This window comes from Oncorhynchus mykiss, chromosome 21 (assembly GCF_057628025.1).
Source record: "Oncorhynchus mykiss isolate SJ-2025 chromosome 21, ASM5762802v1, whole genome shotgun sequence".
NCBI classification, from domain to species: domain Eukaryota; kingdom Metazoa; phylum Chordata; class Actinopteri; order Salmoniformes; family Salmonidae; genus Oncorhynchus; species Oncorhynchus mykiss.
This window is the reverse complement of record NC_143042.1, coordinates 4,218,265-4,233,076: the sequence shown is the minus strand read 5'-3', so window position 1 is coordinate 4,233,076 and position 14,812 is coordinate 4,218,265. Positions and strand designations below refer to the sequence as shown.

The window sequence follows — 14,812 nt, the reverse complement described above, 5'->3', positions numbered from 1 at the left end:
TAGGATTTGCATTTAAAGAGATGGAATCGGAAGATAGGCATGCTCTGTTGTATTTTCAATCAGTCCTGTTTTTTTAGGAGAGACGTGATCGTCATGGTAATCTGTTATTTTTTTCCCCCACCCAAACAGCAAATCAGGAAGCTGCGACGAGAGCTGGACGCCTCCCAGGAAAAGGTCGCGACCCTCACATCTCAGCTGTCTGCCAATGTAAGTGCCTCTTACTTCAACAAACACTGAGCAGTCAAAACGTCTGCCTCGTGGTTCATTTGCATCCTAGCCTGTCAGAGAGGTTCGGGGGGAAACTCTGCCTTTGCCAAACCCTTGAATGTAAATCAGTCTAGACACCCACTAATTCCCTTTCTCTCTCTGACTCAAAGGTTTCTTAAGCTTCTGATGAAATGTTTTGAAGTCTGGGTTGTTGTTTTTTTCGAACACGGCTCGAATATGCGGCTTGTTTACCGGGAATTGTCCTGCGAAGCGGGTCTCATGTGGGGCAGCAATATAGAGCGGCCTAGCAAGAACATGCAGATTTAGCAAAACAGAGAGAGGGGGGACAGAGGGGGCTTGTGGGCCCAGTTTGGAGGGAGGAAGTGTATTATACAGAGTGAGAGAGAACCCTGAGAACCCAAAGCCTATCGGGTCTCTGTGGAGAGATGGGCGTTCCTGTCTCTCTCTCAGTACTGGGCCCTGCGTGAAGCGTCTGATCAAGTGCAAGGCTGACAGGGTCTTCACCAGGGTCTCTGACTTTGATCGAGGAGTTCTACATCTCCAGGCACTAAGGCACCACACTGCCAAGTAACTTCCAACTAACTTTTGTGTTCACTGTGTGACTCATACAGACCCCAGATGTCTTTGTAGAAAAGTTGCATTGTTTAATATATGAGAAAGCTTTTTTTTAGATGCCTTTGTGTGTATATATATATATATATATATATATATATATATATATATATATATATATATACAAAAATATAAATGCATCGGTGTTGGTCCCATGTTTCATGAGCTGAAATAAAAGATCCCAGACATTTTCCACACACACAAATAACTTATTTCTCTCTAATTTATTGCGCAAATCTGTTTACATCCCTGTTAGTGGGCACCTGTTAGTGGGCATTATCTTTGCCAAGATAATCCATCCACCTGACAGGTGTGGCATATCAAGAAGTTGATTAAACAGCATAATCATTACACAGGTGCACCTTGTGCTGGGGGACAATAAAAGGCCACTCTAAAATGAGCAGTTTTGTCACACAATACAATGCCACGTATACTACCGTTCAAAAGTTTGGGGTCACTTGGAAATGTCCTTGTTTTTGAAAGAAAATCATTTTTTTGTCCATTTAAAATAACATCAAATTAATCAGAAATACAGTGTAGACATTTTTTATGTTATAAATGACTATTGTAGCTGGAAACGGCTGATTTTTAATGGAATATCTACATAGGCGTACAGAGGCCCATTATCATCAACCATCACTCCTTTGTTCCAATGGTTGTGTTAGCTAATCCAAGTTTATCATTTTAAAAGGCTAATTGATCATTAGGAAAACCCTTTTGCAATTATGTTAGCATAGCTGAAAACCTTTTTAGCCTTTTAAAATGATAAACTTGGATATCCACCAGAGTTGTTGCCAGAGAATTGAACGTTAATTTATCTACTATACATTGCCTCCAACGTCGTTGTAGAGAATTTGTCAGCACGTCCAACCGGCCTCACAACCGCAGACCACCTGTAACCACGCCAGCCCAGGACCTCCACATCTGGCTTATTCACCTGCGGAATCGTCTGAAACCAGCCACCCGGACAGCTGATGAAACTGAGGAGTATTTCTGTCTGTAATAAAGCCCTTTTGTGGGGTAAAACTCATTCTGATTAGCTGGGCCTGGTTCCCCAGTGGGTGGACCTATGCCCACCCATGCCAAGAGTGTACAAAGCTGTCATCAAGACAAAGGGTGGCTACTTTGAAGAATCTGGTTACTACATGATTCCATATGTGTTATTTCATAGTTTTATTCTACAATGTAGAAAATAGTACAAATAAAGAAAACCCTTGAATATATATATATATATATATTACCTCATGCCTTTCCTGGGCTCCTGATCCCAATCTGTTCCAGTAGCGTCATCCCCACCAGACCCATACACTCTCTCTGGTACCGGATGGTGTCTGGTACCCAAGCTTCATGGCCCATGCTGTGCATTGGAACAACATTTCTCTCCGGAGACTCCAGTGGTTGAAACATGCACTGCAGCATTGATTAAGGCAGCGTTTCAGGTGCTGTAATTGATTTGTTTGGGAGAGATACTGCATCTTCAGCAGGTGCATACTGTATGTTTGCAGTCATGTTCTCCTGAATGGCTGATTTAAATATAAATCTCACTTAGAGAGAGGCACTGTTTTGTCATTGAACGAATGAGAAGAGCTGTGAGTGTGGTGTCTGCTGATTGATGTCATCGCAGATTGACCCTAATCACATTTACAATTCAGTCATTTAGCAGACGCTCTTATCCAGAGCGACTTACAGTAGTGTGCATACATTTTCGTACTTGTCCCCTGTGGGAATCAAACCCGCAACCCTGGAGTTGCAGGCGCTGTGCTCCAGCAGCTGAGCTGTACGGGACACTAATGGACTGTATGTATAAGACGCTCATTTACTGTATCTGCTCACTGCCTTTGTAATATGTTAACATGGAAATGAATATTTTGACCTTTTTGGAATAAGGAATATTTTTAATAAAGGACTATTTGTTGTGTCACCTTCAGCATGGTCCTAGCAGGTCAGTCTGGCCTGATTTGTAGCTAAAATGGCCGCCACATCAGGCACACAGTTGTATGTGTGTAGTCACATATGGTTAGAGAAGCTCTCCCACGTCCACGTCAATCTATTTCATGTTTGTTTGGGTTTTCTTTGATTAGAACAAAGCCCAATGAGGAAAACCCAGCATCCTGGAAAAAGGATTAAAAAGAACGATGTAGAAGCGTCTTGGTATTGTACTGTGAGGTTTTATATTTTCTCCTCAGAAGAGATTCCATTCCTTGCCTTGGCTGTCATTAAAGTGGGTTTAAGAGGTGGGTTTATATCTCTGCACTCTACTTACCTACCTACCTTACCCTAATTCTCCTTCCTTCACCTTCCGTCACTCTCTCTGTTTCCTTTCCCTCTCTCACTCCTTTCTCTCCTCTCTAGATTGCCCTCCCTCTTTCTTATCCCCTCCCCTCTACCTCTTTTTGTCCCTTTCTCTCTGGGGATTTGGGAATTAGTATATCTAGCCGTCTGTGCTGGCTTGTTCTACAGTAGTCATGCTGGTGTGTGTGAGTGAGTGTGGATGGGTAGAGCAGAGAGGGCTCTGAGGATGGCGTCGACACTGGGCAGCAGCAGTAGTAGTAGGGGCAGCTCTCTGGCCGGTTCGCTGGTCTGGCCACCCCTCAACCACTACCCCGGCTCCCAACAGAGGCCCCAGGGCAGGGGTTGCAAGGCCAAAGGCCAGCCACGGGATGCGTGGACAGCTTCACAGCCCTACCCACAGGGCGGACAGGTGGGCAGCCGCGGTGGGTGTATGTCACATGATGGAGGGGGCTGATGGGATTGGATGGATGACATTTTGCAAAGGTTAAATGCAATTCAGCCAGAGAGGAGAGAAGAGGACCATTATGGTGGTGTTGGCTTATTGGTGTAGGACTGTGATTACTGTGTGGCTACTCCTCCGCCCTGTTGGGCTGAGATTTACTTATCTGTGGGCACGCTGCCTGGCTCTGTGTGACTCACTGGTCCTGACAGGTGTCTGAGGCTCCATGCTGTGGAGTTGCGTGGGTGTGAGCTCACACTGTTCTGTCTGTTCCTCTCTCTGTCACACACATGCACACACACAATTACTATTCTTGTATTTTCTAGGTGAGGACTTATCACCACACACACACACACACACACACACACACACTATCCCTCACAGTGCCATCCTATTTTCATGGAGCTTTACTTCCATCAGGCTCAGTGCAGCAGATGGTGTCATGCTGCTAAACATTTGGCACCCTTCAGTTTGTCGCCGGTGTTTCTTCAGGTGAAAAAATAACTCGGGCGCCGTTAAAGCAATGCTAAACCTTCCCTGACCTGTGTACAAGAAGATATGCCCACTTTTCACTTTGCTTTAGGTCTGGGTTCAGCTGTGTTTTTGTGCACGTTCAAATCACCAGTTGGCTGTGAAAATCAGTCCTAATCATGGATGTTGTCGCTGCTGCTGTTGTCTTCAGAGAAAGTGAAGGTTCACAGCTTTCAGAAGAGCAGACGTGGTGTAGCTCCCACTTCTTCTGTAGCACAAGTTCTGTATGTCATGTCTTCTTTGGACCTCATGTTTTAACTTCCAGTCCATAACATCAAAGCCCTCACCCTGGAACAGTGGGGGAGTGGGTAGCATGCAGCAGGCTCCGCGTTGCCATGGTAAAGTGCAAGCTGTAACTAGTGGGAATGTTCCTAGTGTGTTGGTTCAGATACAGAAATAAACATGATCGTCCAGCCAGTCAGTCAGCGCTGGTGGTTCAACAGAGGGATGACTTGACTCAGTCTATCAGAGCTGAGGGTTCCTGGGGAGAGGGGTGACTCATGAGAAACACGAGGGAACATGAAGAGGGCGAGAGAGAGAAATAGCCTACACCCTCAGGTCGCATCGATTCTTCTCCTATATGTTTAAGTGGCTATCTAACAATGGATTTTCCACACTGTGTGCTCAATGTGTGTTTGTGGATCATCTTGAATCCACCTGGTGAAAAGGTTGTTCCACCCACAGAGAATTATATATTTATAGGACTTCAGGAAAATGTGACAGAAAATGTGCAAATGTAACGCTGTCTCTTCATGCCTACTTTAATGACCCGTCCAGTGCTTTTGTTGTCGGTGTTGAACTCTGACCTCTGTGTTGGCAGGCTCACCTGGTGGCAGCCTTTGAGAAGAGCCTGGGGAACATGACCTGTCGCCTAACGAGCCTCACCATGACAGCTGAGCAAAAGGTACGTGCCTCTTTCTGTCGCTGCGTCCCACCGCTACCAGATACCTTCTCATGTATGAAGTCGTGGCTTTAGTGTTTCAGAGTCTCTGAGAAGTCTGCCTGTTTGTGCACATCACTGTTAGTCCATGGTCCTTTACACTTTACAATAACAGTAACTTATAGAAGTGTTATAGAGCATTCATAAGGTCTTCATAAACACTACATAACATACCCTAAGTCATTTAGAATCATCCTGTGTCGTGCCCATGGCACATTCACCACACTTTATACAGCATAACTTTGTCTTATGAATGATTTCTGTATAGACCTCTTGTTGAAGGCTTCATTACAGTAGACGCTATGTTAAAGTACAATTCCACCCAAAAAACTGTCTTTTGGTATCTGTTTCATTAGTCCATTGTCATATGATGTAAAACTCATGATGCGGGGATGGTTTCTGTATTTTTAAAGTTAACTATCTTCACAACTTTATTGCTGACAAGCAAAACATTTTGGGACTATGTCAACAATGGACTAATGAAACAAATCCCAAAAGATAGTTTTTGGGTGGTTTTTCCTTTAAGTTTAGTGTGGGACCTTTTCCCCTCTTACTTGAAGATGTAACTTGTCACACATGTATCCTAATCCAGGACATTGGTTTCGCTCCATACTCTGCAGAGTTATTTCTTCAGGGGCGTGTACTGGATGATGCTATACTCATAGACAGATGTCAGACCACATTAGAGATGACAGAAGTGTTTGTTACGGTTCGTAATTGGCAGCGGTTGAGTGGGATTAGGGTCTGGGAGAAGAACCCAGATAGGGTAACGTCATCCAGCTCTAAAACCAGGATCAGTGAAAGAATGGTGCATGTGTTGTAAATGTAAAGCCGTCTCTGTGATGAAACGTGAGCGTTTCCGCCTGTCCGCCCGCTCGTGGAAACCCTACTCATAACAGTGACGAGCTGTGGCAGCCCTAATCCTGGATAAATTAAACCAGAGATTCTAGAGGGACGTCTTTGTTAAGCAAGCCGCCTGCGCCCTCCCAACTTTTAATTAAGACTGAAACCCTATCACAAGCCCACAATGGTTTTGGGGGAATTGGAGCGCTGTTGCCTTATATCTAATCATGTGGGTTTAATAGAGAGGAGCCGTGTAGGTTTTATCCAAGCAGGTGGGGCGGAGGGTAAAACTCTATTGCCAAACCTTATCTTCTTAAACCTGCTTATGGCCTATCTCTGTGTGCTTCTGAGGCAGGAATATTTGACTGAGTTATCGTACGACTGTCATTGAGTTTTGGATTGAGAATTGAGAGAATAGTGACCCTGGCCGAAATGAAGGGTAGATCATTAGAGACTTAGAGGCAGAAATCAAGATGTTTCTCTTTCAACAGGATTAGTGAACAAAAATGTCTATTCAAGATCCACCTAAAGCACATTTGTTATTTTTTGGGGACTCCAAATGGTGTTTCTGCAGTATATCTATAATCAAGCACATTCTGCCATTGTTTTCAATTGTGCAGGTTGGTATTGTCTGTGGTGTGGTGGTGCTGTGGAGATTGGTATGGTCTGTGGTGCTGTGGAGATTGGTATGGTCTGTGGTGTGGTGGTGCTGTGGAGATTAGTATGGTGTGGTGGTGCTGTGGAGGTTGGTATGGTCTGTGGTGTGGAGGTTGGTATTGTCTGTGGTGTGGTGGTGCTGTGGAGGTTGGTATGGTCTGTGGTGTGGAGGTTGGTATTGTCTGTGGTGTGGTGGAGGTTGGTATTGTCTGTGGTGTGGTGGAGGTTGGTATGGTCTGTGGTGTGGTGGTGCTGTGGAGATTGGTATGGTCTGTGGTGTGATGGTGCTGTGGAGATGAGTATGGTGTGGTGGTGCTGTGGAGGTTGGTATGGTCTGTGGTGTGGTGGTGCTGTGGAGATTGGTGTGGTGGTGCTGTGGAGGTTGGTATGGTCTGTGGTGTGGTGGTGCTGTGAAGTTTGGTATTGTCTGTGGTGTGGTGGTGCTGTGAAGATTGGTATGGTCTGTGGTGTGGTGGTGCTGTGAAGTTTGGTATTGTCTGTGGTGTGGTGGTGCTGTGAAGATTGGCATGGTCTGTGGTCTGTGGTGCTGTGGAGGTTGGTATGGTCTGTGGTGTGGTGGTGCTGTGAAGTTTGGTATTGTCTGTGGTGTGGTGGTGCTGTGCAGGTTGGTTTTGTCTGTGGTGTGGTGGTGCTGTGGAGGTTGGTATGGTCTGTGCTGTGGAGGTTGGTATTGTCTGTGGTGTGGTGGTGCTGTGAAGATTGGTATGGTCTGTGGTGTGGTGGTGCTGTGAAGATTGGTATGGTCTGTGGTGTGGTGCTGTGAAGTTTGGTATTGTCTGTGGTGTGGTGGTGCTGTGCAGGTTGGTATTGTCTGTGGTGTGGTGGTGCTGTGGAGGTTGGTTTTGTCTGTGGTGTGGTGGTGCTGTGGAGGTTGGTATGGTCTGTGGTGTGGAGGTTGGTATGGTCTGTGGTGTGGAGGTTGGTATGGTCTGTGGTGTGGAGGTTGGTATGGTCTGTGGTGTGGAGGTTGGTATGGTCTGTGGTGTGGAGGTTGGTATGGTCTGTGGTGTGGAGGTTGGTATGGTCTGTGGTGTGGAGGTTGGTATGGTCTGTGGTGTGGTGGTGCTGTGAAGTTTGGTATTGTCTGTGGTGTGGTGGTGCTGTGCAGGTTGGTATTGTCTGTGGTGTGGTGGTGCTGTGCAGGTTGGTATTGTCTGTGGTGTGGTGGTGCTGTGGAGGTTGGTTTTGTCTGTGGTGTGGTGGTGCTGTGGAGGTTGGTATGGTCTGTGGTGTGGAGGTTGGTATGGTCTGTGGTGTGGAGGTTGGTATGGTCTGTGGTGTGGAGGTTGGTATGGTCTGTGGTGTGGAGGTTGGTATGGTCTGTGGTGTGGTGGTGCTGTGGAGGTTGGTATGGTCTGTGGTGTGGTGGTGCTGTGGAGGTTGGTATTGTCTGTGGTGTGGTGGTGCTGTGGAGGTTGATCTGTGGCGCTGCTTCTCTTCCCTCAGGAGTCGGAGCTGGCTGAGCTGAGAGAGACCATCGAGGCGCTGAAAGCCCAGAACACAGACGCCCAGACAGCCATCCAAGTGGCCCTCAACGGCCCCGACCACCTACACAAAGGTAGCGCCGCCAGAGGAGAACCCTCCATATGCGCTTTAGTGTGGGCAAGAACCGCACCTCTTCCTCTTGATCGACCCACACATTTCAAACTCTGTCCCTCTTTACTCATGAGAGCAGCCATACACCACTCTAGAATGTTCCGAGCAGACATACACCACTCTAGAATGTTCAGAGCAGACATACACCACTCTAGAATGTTCAGAGCAGACATACACCACTCTAGAATGTTCAGAGCAGACATGCACCACTCTAGAAAGTTCAGAGCAGCCATACACCACTCTAGAATGTTCAGAGCAGCCATACACCACTCTAGAATGTCCAGAGCAGCCATACACCCCTCTAGAATGTTCAGAGCAGCCATACACCCCTCTAGAATGTTCCGAGCAGCCATACACCACTCTAGAATGTTCAGAGCAGCCATACACCACTCTAGAAAGTTCACCCTCTTTGAAAGTTGATCTCAAACACCTGGCGCTTGGGGGTTAGACTGGGTAGGTACTAAAAAAGCGTGTTGTCTTGTGCTTCCAGACCTGCGGATTAGGCGGCAACACTCGTCGGAGAGCATGTCCAGCATCAACAGTGCAGCCAGTCACTCGTCCCTGGGCAGCGCCAAAGACCTAGAGGACAAGAAGAAGAAGAAGAAGAGCTGGGTAAGTTAGTGAGTGAAGAAATCCCACGAGAGGAGGAGGGTTTCTTGGCTCGTATAGACGTCTCCATGCAGTGCACTTCACTCTAACCTCTGAACCATCTAAACCATGCCAGTCTCACACTCCTTTCTACTGAGAAGTCATACATTGTCATAACTGTGACTTGTAATTCCACTCCCTTTTCTCACGCTCTCCCTAACCCTAACCCTCTGCCAGGGAAAAGAGAGAGGCAACAAGGTGAATATGAAACCCCCCATCCTCGCATGTCTATGACAGAGTGAATGACTTTGAGATAAAGAAGGGTAACACTTTTGTACAAGGATCACACAATGGGCACTCATTTCCTAAGTGTATAATTGTGTGTATATAAGTAGATAAATAGGACCTTTATTCTATAGTATCAGCCAGTCGTTAGTCCTTCATTCAGTGTTTCCAGTACTCATTCATGTGTAAAGAAGAAAACACTAAATAAAAGCCTAATAAAATCTGTTAATAATACCAAATAAAGGCTTAATTCACTATTTCAAATAGTGCCTAATGTGGTCCATATACCCGAAAAGGACAGATACTTATTTAAGAATGAATCAGTGCTGTCCCACTTTGTTGCCTGAAGTCCCCCAGTCAGTGTACCACTTGATTAAGCGTACAGTCCATCTCTCCTTGTAATATTACGCTTCTTTCCCCTCTCCTTCTGTGTGCAGTTACACTTCTGCCTCCCATGGAGAAAATATTACACACCCTATTTGAGAAACGCATTCATTCAAAATCCCCGTTTTTGTAAATCCTCCCTCTACCCTGTGTTTTTCTGCCGGTAATACAGTTTCCTGCTGGGTAATGACTACTATTTTGCGAGGACCCTCTCCTCTGAATAATTCTTCATTACATTCAATAATTACTCATACATTCTTATAATAAGATTCAGTACAGAAGACAACCCCACTTGAGGAGTATACAATCTGACCTCCATACTATCTCTTCTGGGAAACAGACCATGATGAACGGCTAGATGTTCGTCAAGGAGTATGTCCAGCATCTTTACACCTGCTCAATTCTTTCCCAATCCTTCCCAGACTCTGAGCCAGAGAAAAGCTCAACCCACGCTCATAAATAAAAATCTGCTGCTTATTTATGCAGCTATTCATATTAATTTGCATATAAAATCTGCCTCTGTGCCACTGTGGCCTGAAACACTGGGAGTGTGTGGCTCAGAGGTTAATGAAGTGCCTGTGATCTGGCTGAAGAGGGCATCACTAACAGCAGGGAGCGGGACATGGGCGCACACACACACACACACACACACACACACAAACATCAAGTGCAGTTTCCCCTCCCTGGATCCATTCTTCAACTTGTACAGGAAACAAAATGTCTCCTTCTGCCGGCTCCATTGTGGCTCCAGATGTTCTTTGACATGGGGGGGGAAAGGCTGCAGTCACACTGAAAATGATGTGATTGTGCTAGGACTCCTCCTCCAAACAAGGGAGAGATATGAGGCAGCTCAGCTCTGAGTGCCACAATGCAAACTAGTTCCTCAGGAACTAGTTGCCAGTTAAATGGAGTTTTAAAGTGGCATGGGAGGTCTTTTGGGGTATGACAGTTGAACAAAGCTCATTAAGCTATATTCTTCAAAAATCAATATATATATATATATATATATATATATATATCATTAATTTGAAAGTAAAAAAATGGATGTACCAATCTCAGATTGCCCCTTTAAAGATAATGGTGGCCCTAGCGGTAATACAGTAGTGATGATGTGTGGGTCAGTGGAGCGGCGTGTTCTTGTGGTAACAGTAGTGATTGTTCTATCCTCAGGTGGCTGATTCCATCCCAGCACAGGTTAGTTGTAATGAGGCGTCTACTGTCCGTATGCTGTGGTGACCTCCTCCTCTTCCTCCTCTCCTTTCCTCCTCAGTTCTTCAATGTTTTCCCCTTCTACAACTGTTTGGCATGGAAACAGCCCCCCTCTCCTCTTCCTCCATTTTGACTGCCTGTTTGTTTCTAGTTCCAGGACCTTAAAAAGTCTGGCTCCTCCCCTGCATTCCTCATTCCTCCTCCATACAGTCTGGCTCCTCCCTGCATTCCTCATTCCTCCAGTCTGGCTCCTCCCCTGCATTCCTCATTCCTCCTCCATACAGTCTGGCTCCTCCCTGCATTCCTCATTCCTCCTCCATACAGTCGCCCTTGATTGGATCCCTCTCTTGCCCTTGGTTGAGTTGCCTTGCGTTCCCTCTCTCTGATGGTGACTGTTTCCTAAGAACAGCACTGACCCGACAGGAAATTATCACCGTTCAGTTGGAGAGATGGGCGATGTTGACGTTTTGGTGTTTCTCTTGCAGTTGCGGAGCTCGTTCAAGCAGGCCTTCAGTAAGAAGAAGGGCAACAAGCCTCAGTCTCCCCACGACGACATTGAAGAGATGACGGACTCATCGCTGCCGTCCTCGCCAAAGCTACAGCATGCTAACAGACAGGACAGCTTCCCAACACTACTCTCCTCAGCCTCTACCACAGAGTGAGTATACTGTAATATACACACATGGCAGATAGCCTAGCGGTAAGAGCGTTGGGCCAGTAATCGAAAGTTCGCTAGTTCAAATCCGCGAGCCGACAAGGTGAAGAATCTGTCTATTGTCCCTTGTGCAAGGCACTTAACCCTAATTGCCCCAGGGTCACTGTTGATAATGGCTGACCCTGGATGTGACCCTACCCCCCGAGGATGTCTCGGGGGGAGTTGGGATATGCAAAAAACACATTTCTCATTAACACATGTATGAATACACACTGGTACATGTGTGAAACAGGACAAATATAATCACCCACCTCATCATTATTATTACACACAGGCTACATCCCAATCTACATACAACACATACTTCAGCGTCCACGTCTCGGCACAAATGTTGTTTTTCTTCTGAATTCACCCAGTCTCTTCTTGTTCACCTTGTTTCTCCATTCCATATGTCTATCTGTCCAGTAACAAGTGCGTTTGTGATAGCAAGCCCCTCCCCATTTGGATGTCAAAGAGAAGGCTAAACGGTCATGTGGTCTACAAGCACAGATCTCGGTAACAGGCAGTGTGTGGCTGGCACGCTGTTGGGGGTGTGAAGTGCTTTCATCATCTTAACTCAGCCTGCTTTTATCTTTGGGTGGCTCCCAAATGGCACGTTAGTCCCTATATTGTACACTCTAGGACCCATAGGGCTCTGGTCAAACGTAGTGCACTATGTAGGGAATAGGGTGCTCTTTGGGACGTAACCTTTCTCTCACAAAGGGCCCCAATCATGCCACAACGCAAAAATATAATGCACCAGAATGTGAGCCGCGTACACAAATATTAAAATCACTTGTAGCAGTCATGGGAGATTATATTATATTTCCGTGCTTACTGATACTGCTGGTGAATTGGCCATGTACAGAAGGCTCCTCCATCTTGCTAATATCCTCGGCTGGCCATGCATTTGCCAGAAGCATGCTAGTTTCATTCACATCTGCTGTGTGTGGGCCAGCTGGCTAGTTGGTTTGCCCTCACTTCTTTGGAGGGTCCCTGACAGGCTTTCCTAGCCGCGGAGGGTGATGCTCATGGTGTGGGTTTTGAAGTCAATTTCCCCATTTCAGATCGTAAACTCAGCTGTGACCTGCAGAGTTTGATAGTAGTGAATGACGTACATGGTAGCAGTAGTAGCAACACTGGAACTGTAGACAGACACCATCTTTGTCTTTGCTTGGCATGCCAGATGGACAATTTCTATGATGGAGGATTCACTCATCCCCAATGCTCACCTGATCCCTGTGTGACCCCGTACCACCTATGTGTTTGTGTGTTTTCTAAGTATGTCTGCCATAACGGTTTCCTACTGACTCCAATGGATCCTCTTTGGTTTGACTGTTCAGCCGAGTTCTCTCCCTCGGGGGTTGAGGTTCCCTCGGTGGACGCTCCCCATGCCTGTACTGTATGTGTAACTATACCTGTTTGTAGTATTTCTAGCCTGTATGTGTAACTATCCCTGTTTGTAGTATTTCTAGCCTGTATGTGTAACTATCCCTGTTTGTAGTATTTCTAGCCTGTATGTGTAACTATCCCTGTTTGTAGTATTTCTAGCCTGTATGTGTAACTACTCCTGTTTGTAGTATTTCTAGCCCTGAATGTGTAACTACTCCTGTTTGTAGTATTTCTAGCCTGTATGTGTAACTATCCCTGTTTGTAGTATTTCTAGCCCTGTGACCCCTGTGTGACCCCTTTCAGGCTGTGTGAGTGCACGGAGGCGGAGGCGGAGATCATCCTGCAGCTGAAGAACGAGCTGAGGGAGAAGGAACTGAAGCTGACAGACATCCGCCTGGAGGCTCTTAGCTCCGCCCACCACCTGGACCAGATCCGAGAGGCCATGAACCGTATGCAGGTGAGGAACCAGGTAGCCTGCTAAACGAATGCACAACCCAAACCATGGGGGACCCACCAATGTGAATTAGCACTGATTTATATATCAAATCACTAATTGTACATATAGCCTTATATTGTTGTTTGTTTAACACTAATCCAGTCCATTTCTTATCTGTTGTTTTATCTGTATGTATATTGTTTATGCTTTAAAAAAAATAAAAAATAATGAGGAGACATTATTGGGTTGCACCCAGAGAGACCTGTTTCCCAGGGGCCAGTGGGCCGTGTGCAGTTGGGGAGCTAATGCAGTGTTTGGGGATTGTTCTGGCTCTTTGATGCCATGCCAGGAGTGACTGGGGTGGTCAGGGGGTTCAGGGGGAAGCCAACAAGCCGCGATGGCACCGTGGTCAACTTACAATATAACCACTCAGATCACTAATTAGGTTTATCTGTCAGTGGGGCTGGCCGTGCCATACACCCAATCACCTTTCTGGTAGAGCAATGACAATGCATCTCGTGACAAAGACCGGGAGGGAAAGTGGCTTGGCCGTTGATGCCACCTCCCATGACAAAATGGCAACAACTGGAGAAGTCAGCGCTCTCTCCTCAGATGTGTAGATAATCTACCCAGGCCTTTAATCTGGGATTTAGATTTGTGAAAAGCCCAGTACAAAGAGCTCTGTTGAGATTAAAGGGGCTCTCTCAGCTAACAATGACGCTAATACTGATCCACAATGATAACTATGGGCAGTCTGAATGCAAGGACATTTCCATATTCTTCTAATCGGCTTACCTCTCAGTAGAATGACTTTATTTTACATCTGGTTGGGCTCAGTTTCTGGATTGCTCTCTAAAAGCGTCCATTTCTGGTGACGTCATTGTCTCCCAACAGGTGGCATAGGCCTACATGATGAGTTATAAACATAGAAAGATTAATTACTAGACAGGACACTCAACACGGTTGCTGGTCCACCCATCACAGAACATTGACTTGAATGGGAATGTTCATTCTGGTAATTCTGTTTCTATGGTTTAGAAAAGCATCTGTCAGGAAACAACGACCGTGTCATTTAGAGTATCCTCCTGATGCTTATTCTCTGTCATTGGGCAGAATGAGATCGAGCTGCTGAAAGCGGAAAATGACCGGCTCAAGACGGGAGGCACCACGCCAGCCGCCACGCCAGCCAAGATGGGCCGGCCGCCCTCTGAGACCTCCAGCACATCCTCGTCCTCCTCGCGCCAATCTCTGGGCCTGTCCCTCAACAACCTCAATATCACAGACACCATCATGTCAGGTGAGCCACAGCTTTGAGCCTGTCTGTCAACAACCTCAACATCAACCTCAACATATGGTGACCCACCATAACCCTGTGACTCTACAACATGACAGACACCATCATGTCAGGTGATACACCACAGCCCCATGACTCTACAACATGACAGACACCATCATGTCAGGTGATACACCACAGCCCCATGACTCTACAACATGACAGACACCATCATGTCAGGTGATTCACCACAGCCCCATGACTCTACATGACAGACACCATCATGTCAGGTGATCCACCACAGCCCCATGACTCTACATGACAGACACCATCATGTCAGGTGATCCACCACAGCCCCTTGACTCTACAACATGACAGACACCATCATGTCA

The 14,812-nt window shown here is 46.4% G+C and overlaps 1 protein-coding gene across 28 annotated transcripts in view; it reads left to right on the top strand.

Annotated features, from left to right (window-relative positions):
- Positions 1-14,812, top strand: part of LOC110500961 (neuron navigator 3) — a 390,216-nt gene that overhangs the window by 361,023 nt on the left and 14,381 nt on the right. For 5 of the 28 annotated variants that reach the window (XM_090213540.1, XM_090213541.1, XM_090213542.1 and 2 more), the window contains 10 exons: positions 130-207; positions 4,923-5,006; positions 8,010-8,121; positions 8,650-8,771; positions 8,985-9,005; positions 10,587-10,610; positions 11,111-11,283; positions 11,746-11,835; positions 13,015-13,180; positions 14,261-14,444. In XM_090213540.1, the coding sequence (XP_090069666.1) occupies positions 130-207; positions 4,923-5,006; positions 8,010-8,121; positions 8,650-8,771; positions 8,985-9,005; positions 10,587-10,610; positions 11,111-11,283; positions 11,746-11,835; positions 13,015-13,180; positions 14,261-14,444 (1,054 nt within the window). The remainder of the gene's footprint in view (positions 1-129; positions 208-4,922; positions 5,007-8,009; positions 8,122-8,649; positions 8,772-8,984; positions 9,006-10,586; positions 10,611-11,110; positions 11,284-11,745; positions 11,836-13,014; positions 13,181-14,260; positions 14,445-14,812) is intronic. The other 23 variants (XM_090213539.1, XM_090213535.1, XM_090213533.1 and 20 more) reach the window with 11 other exon arrangements.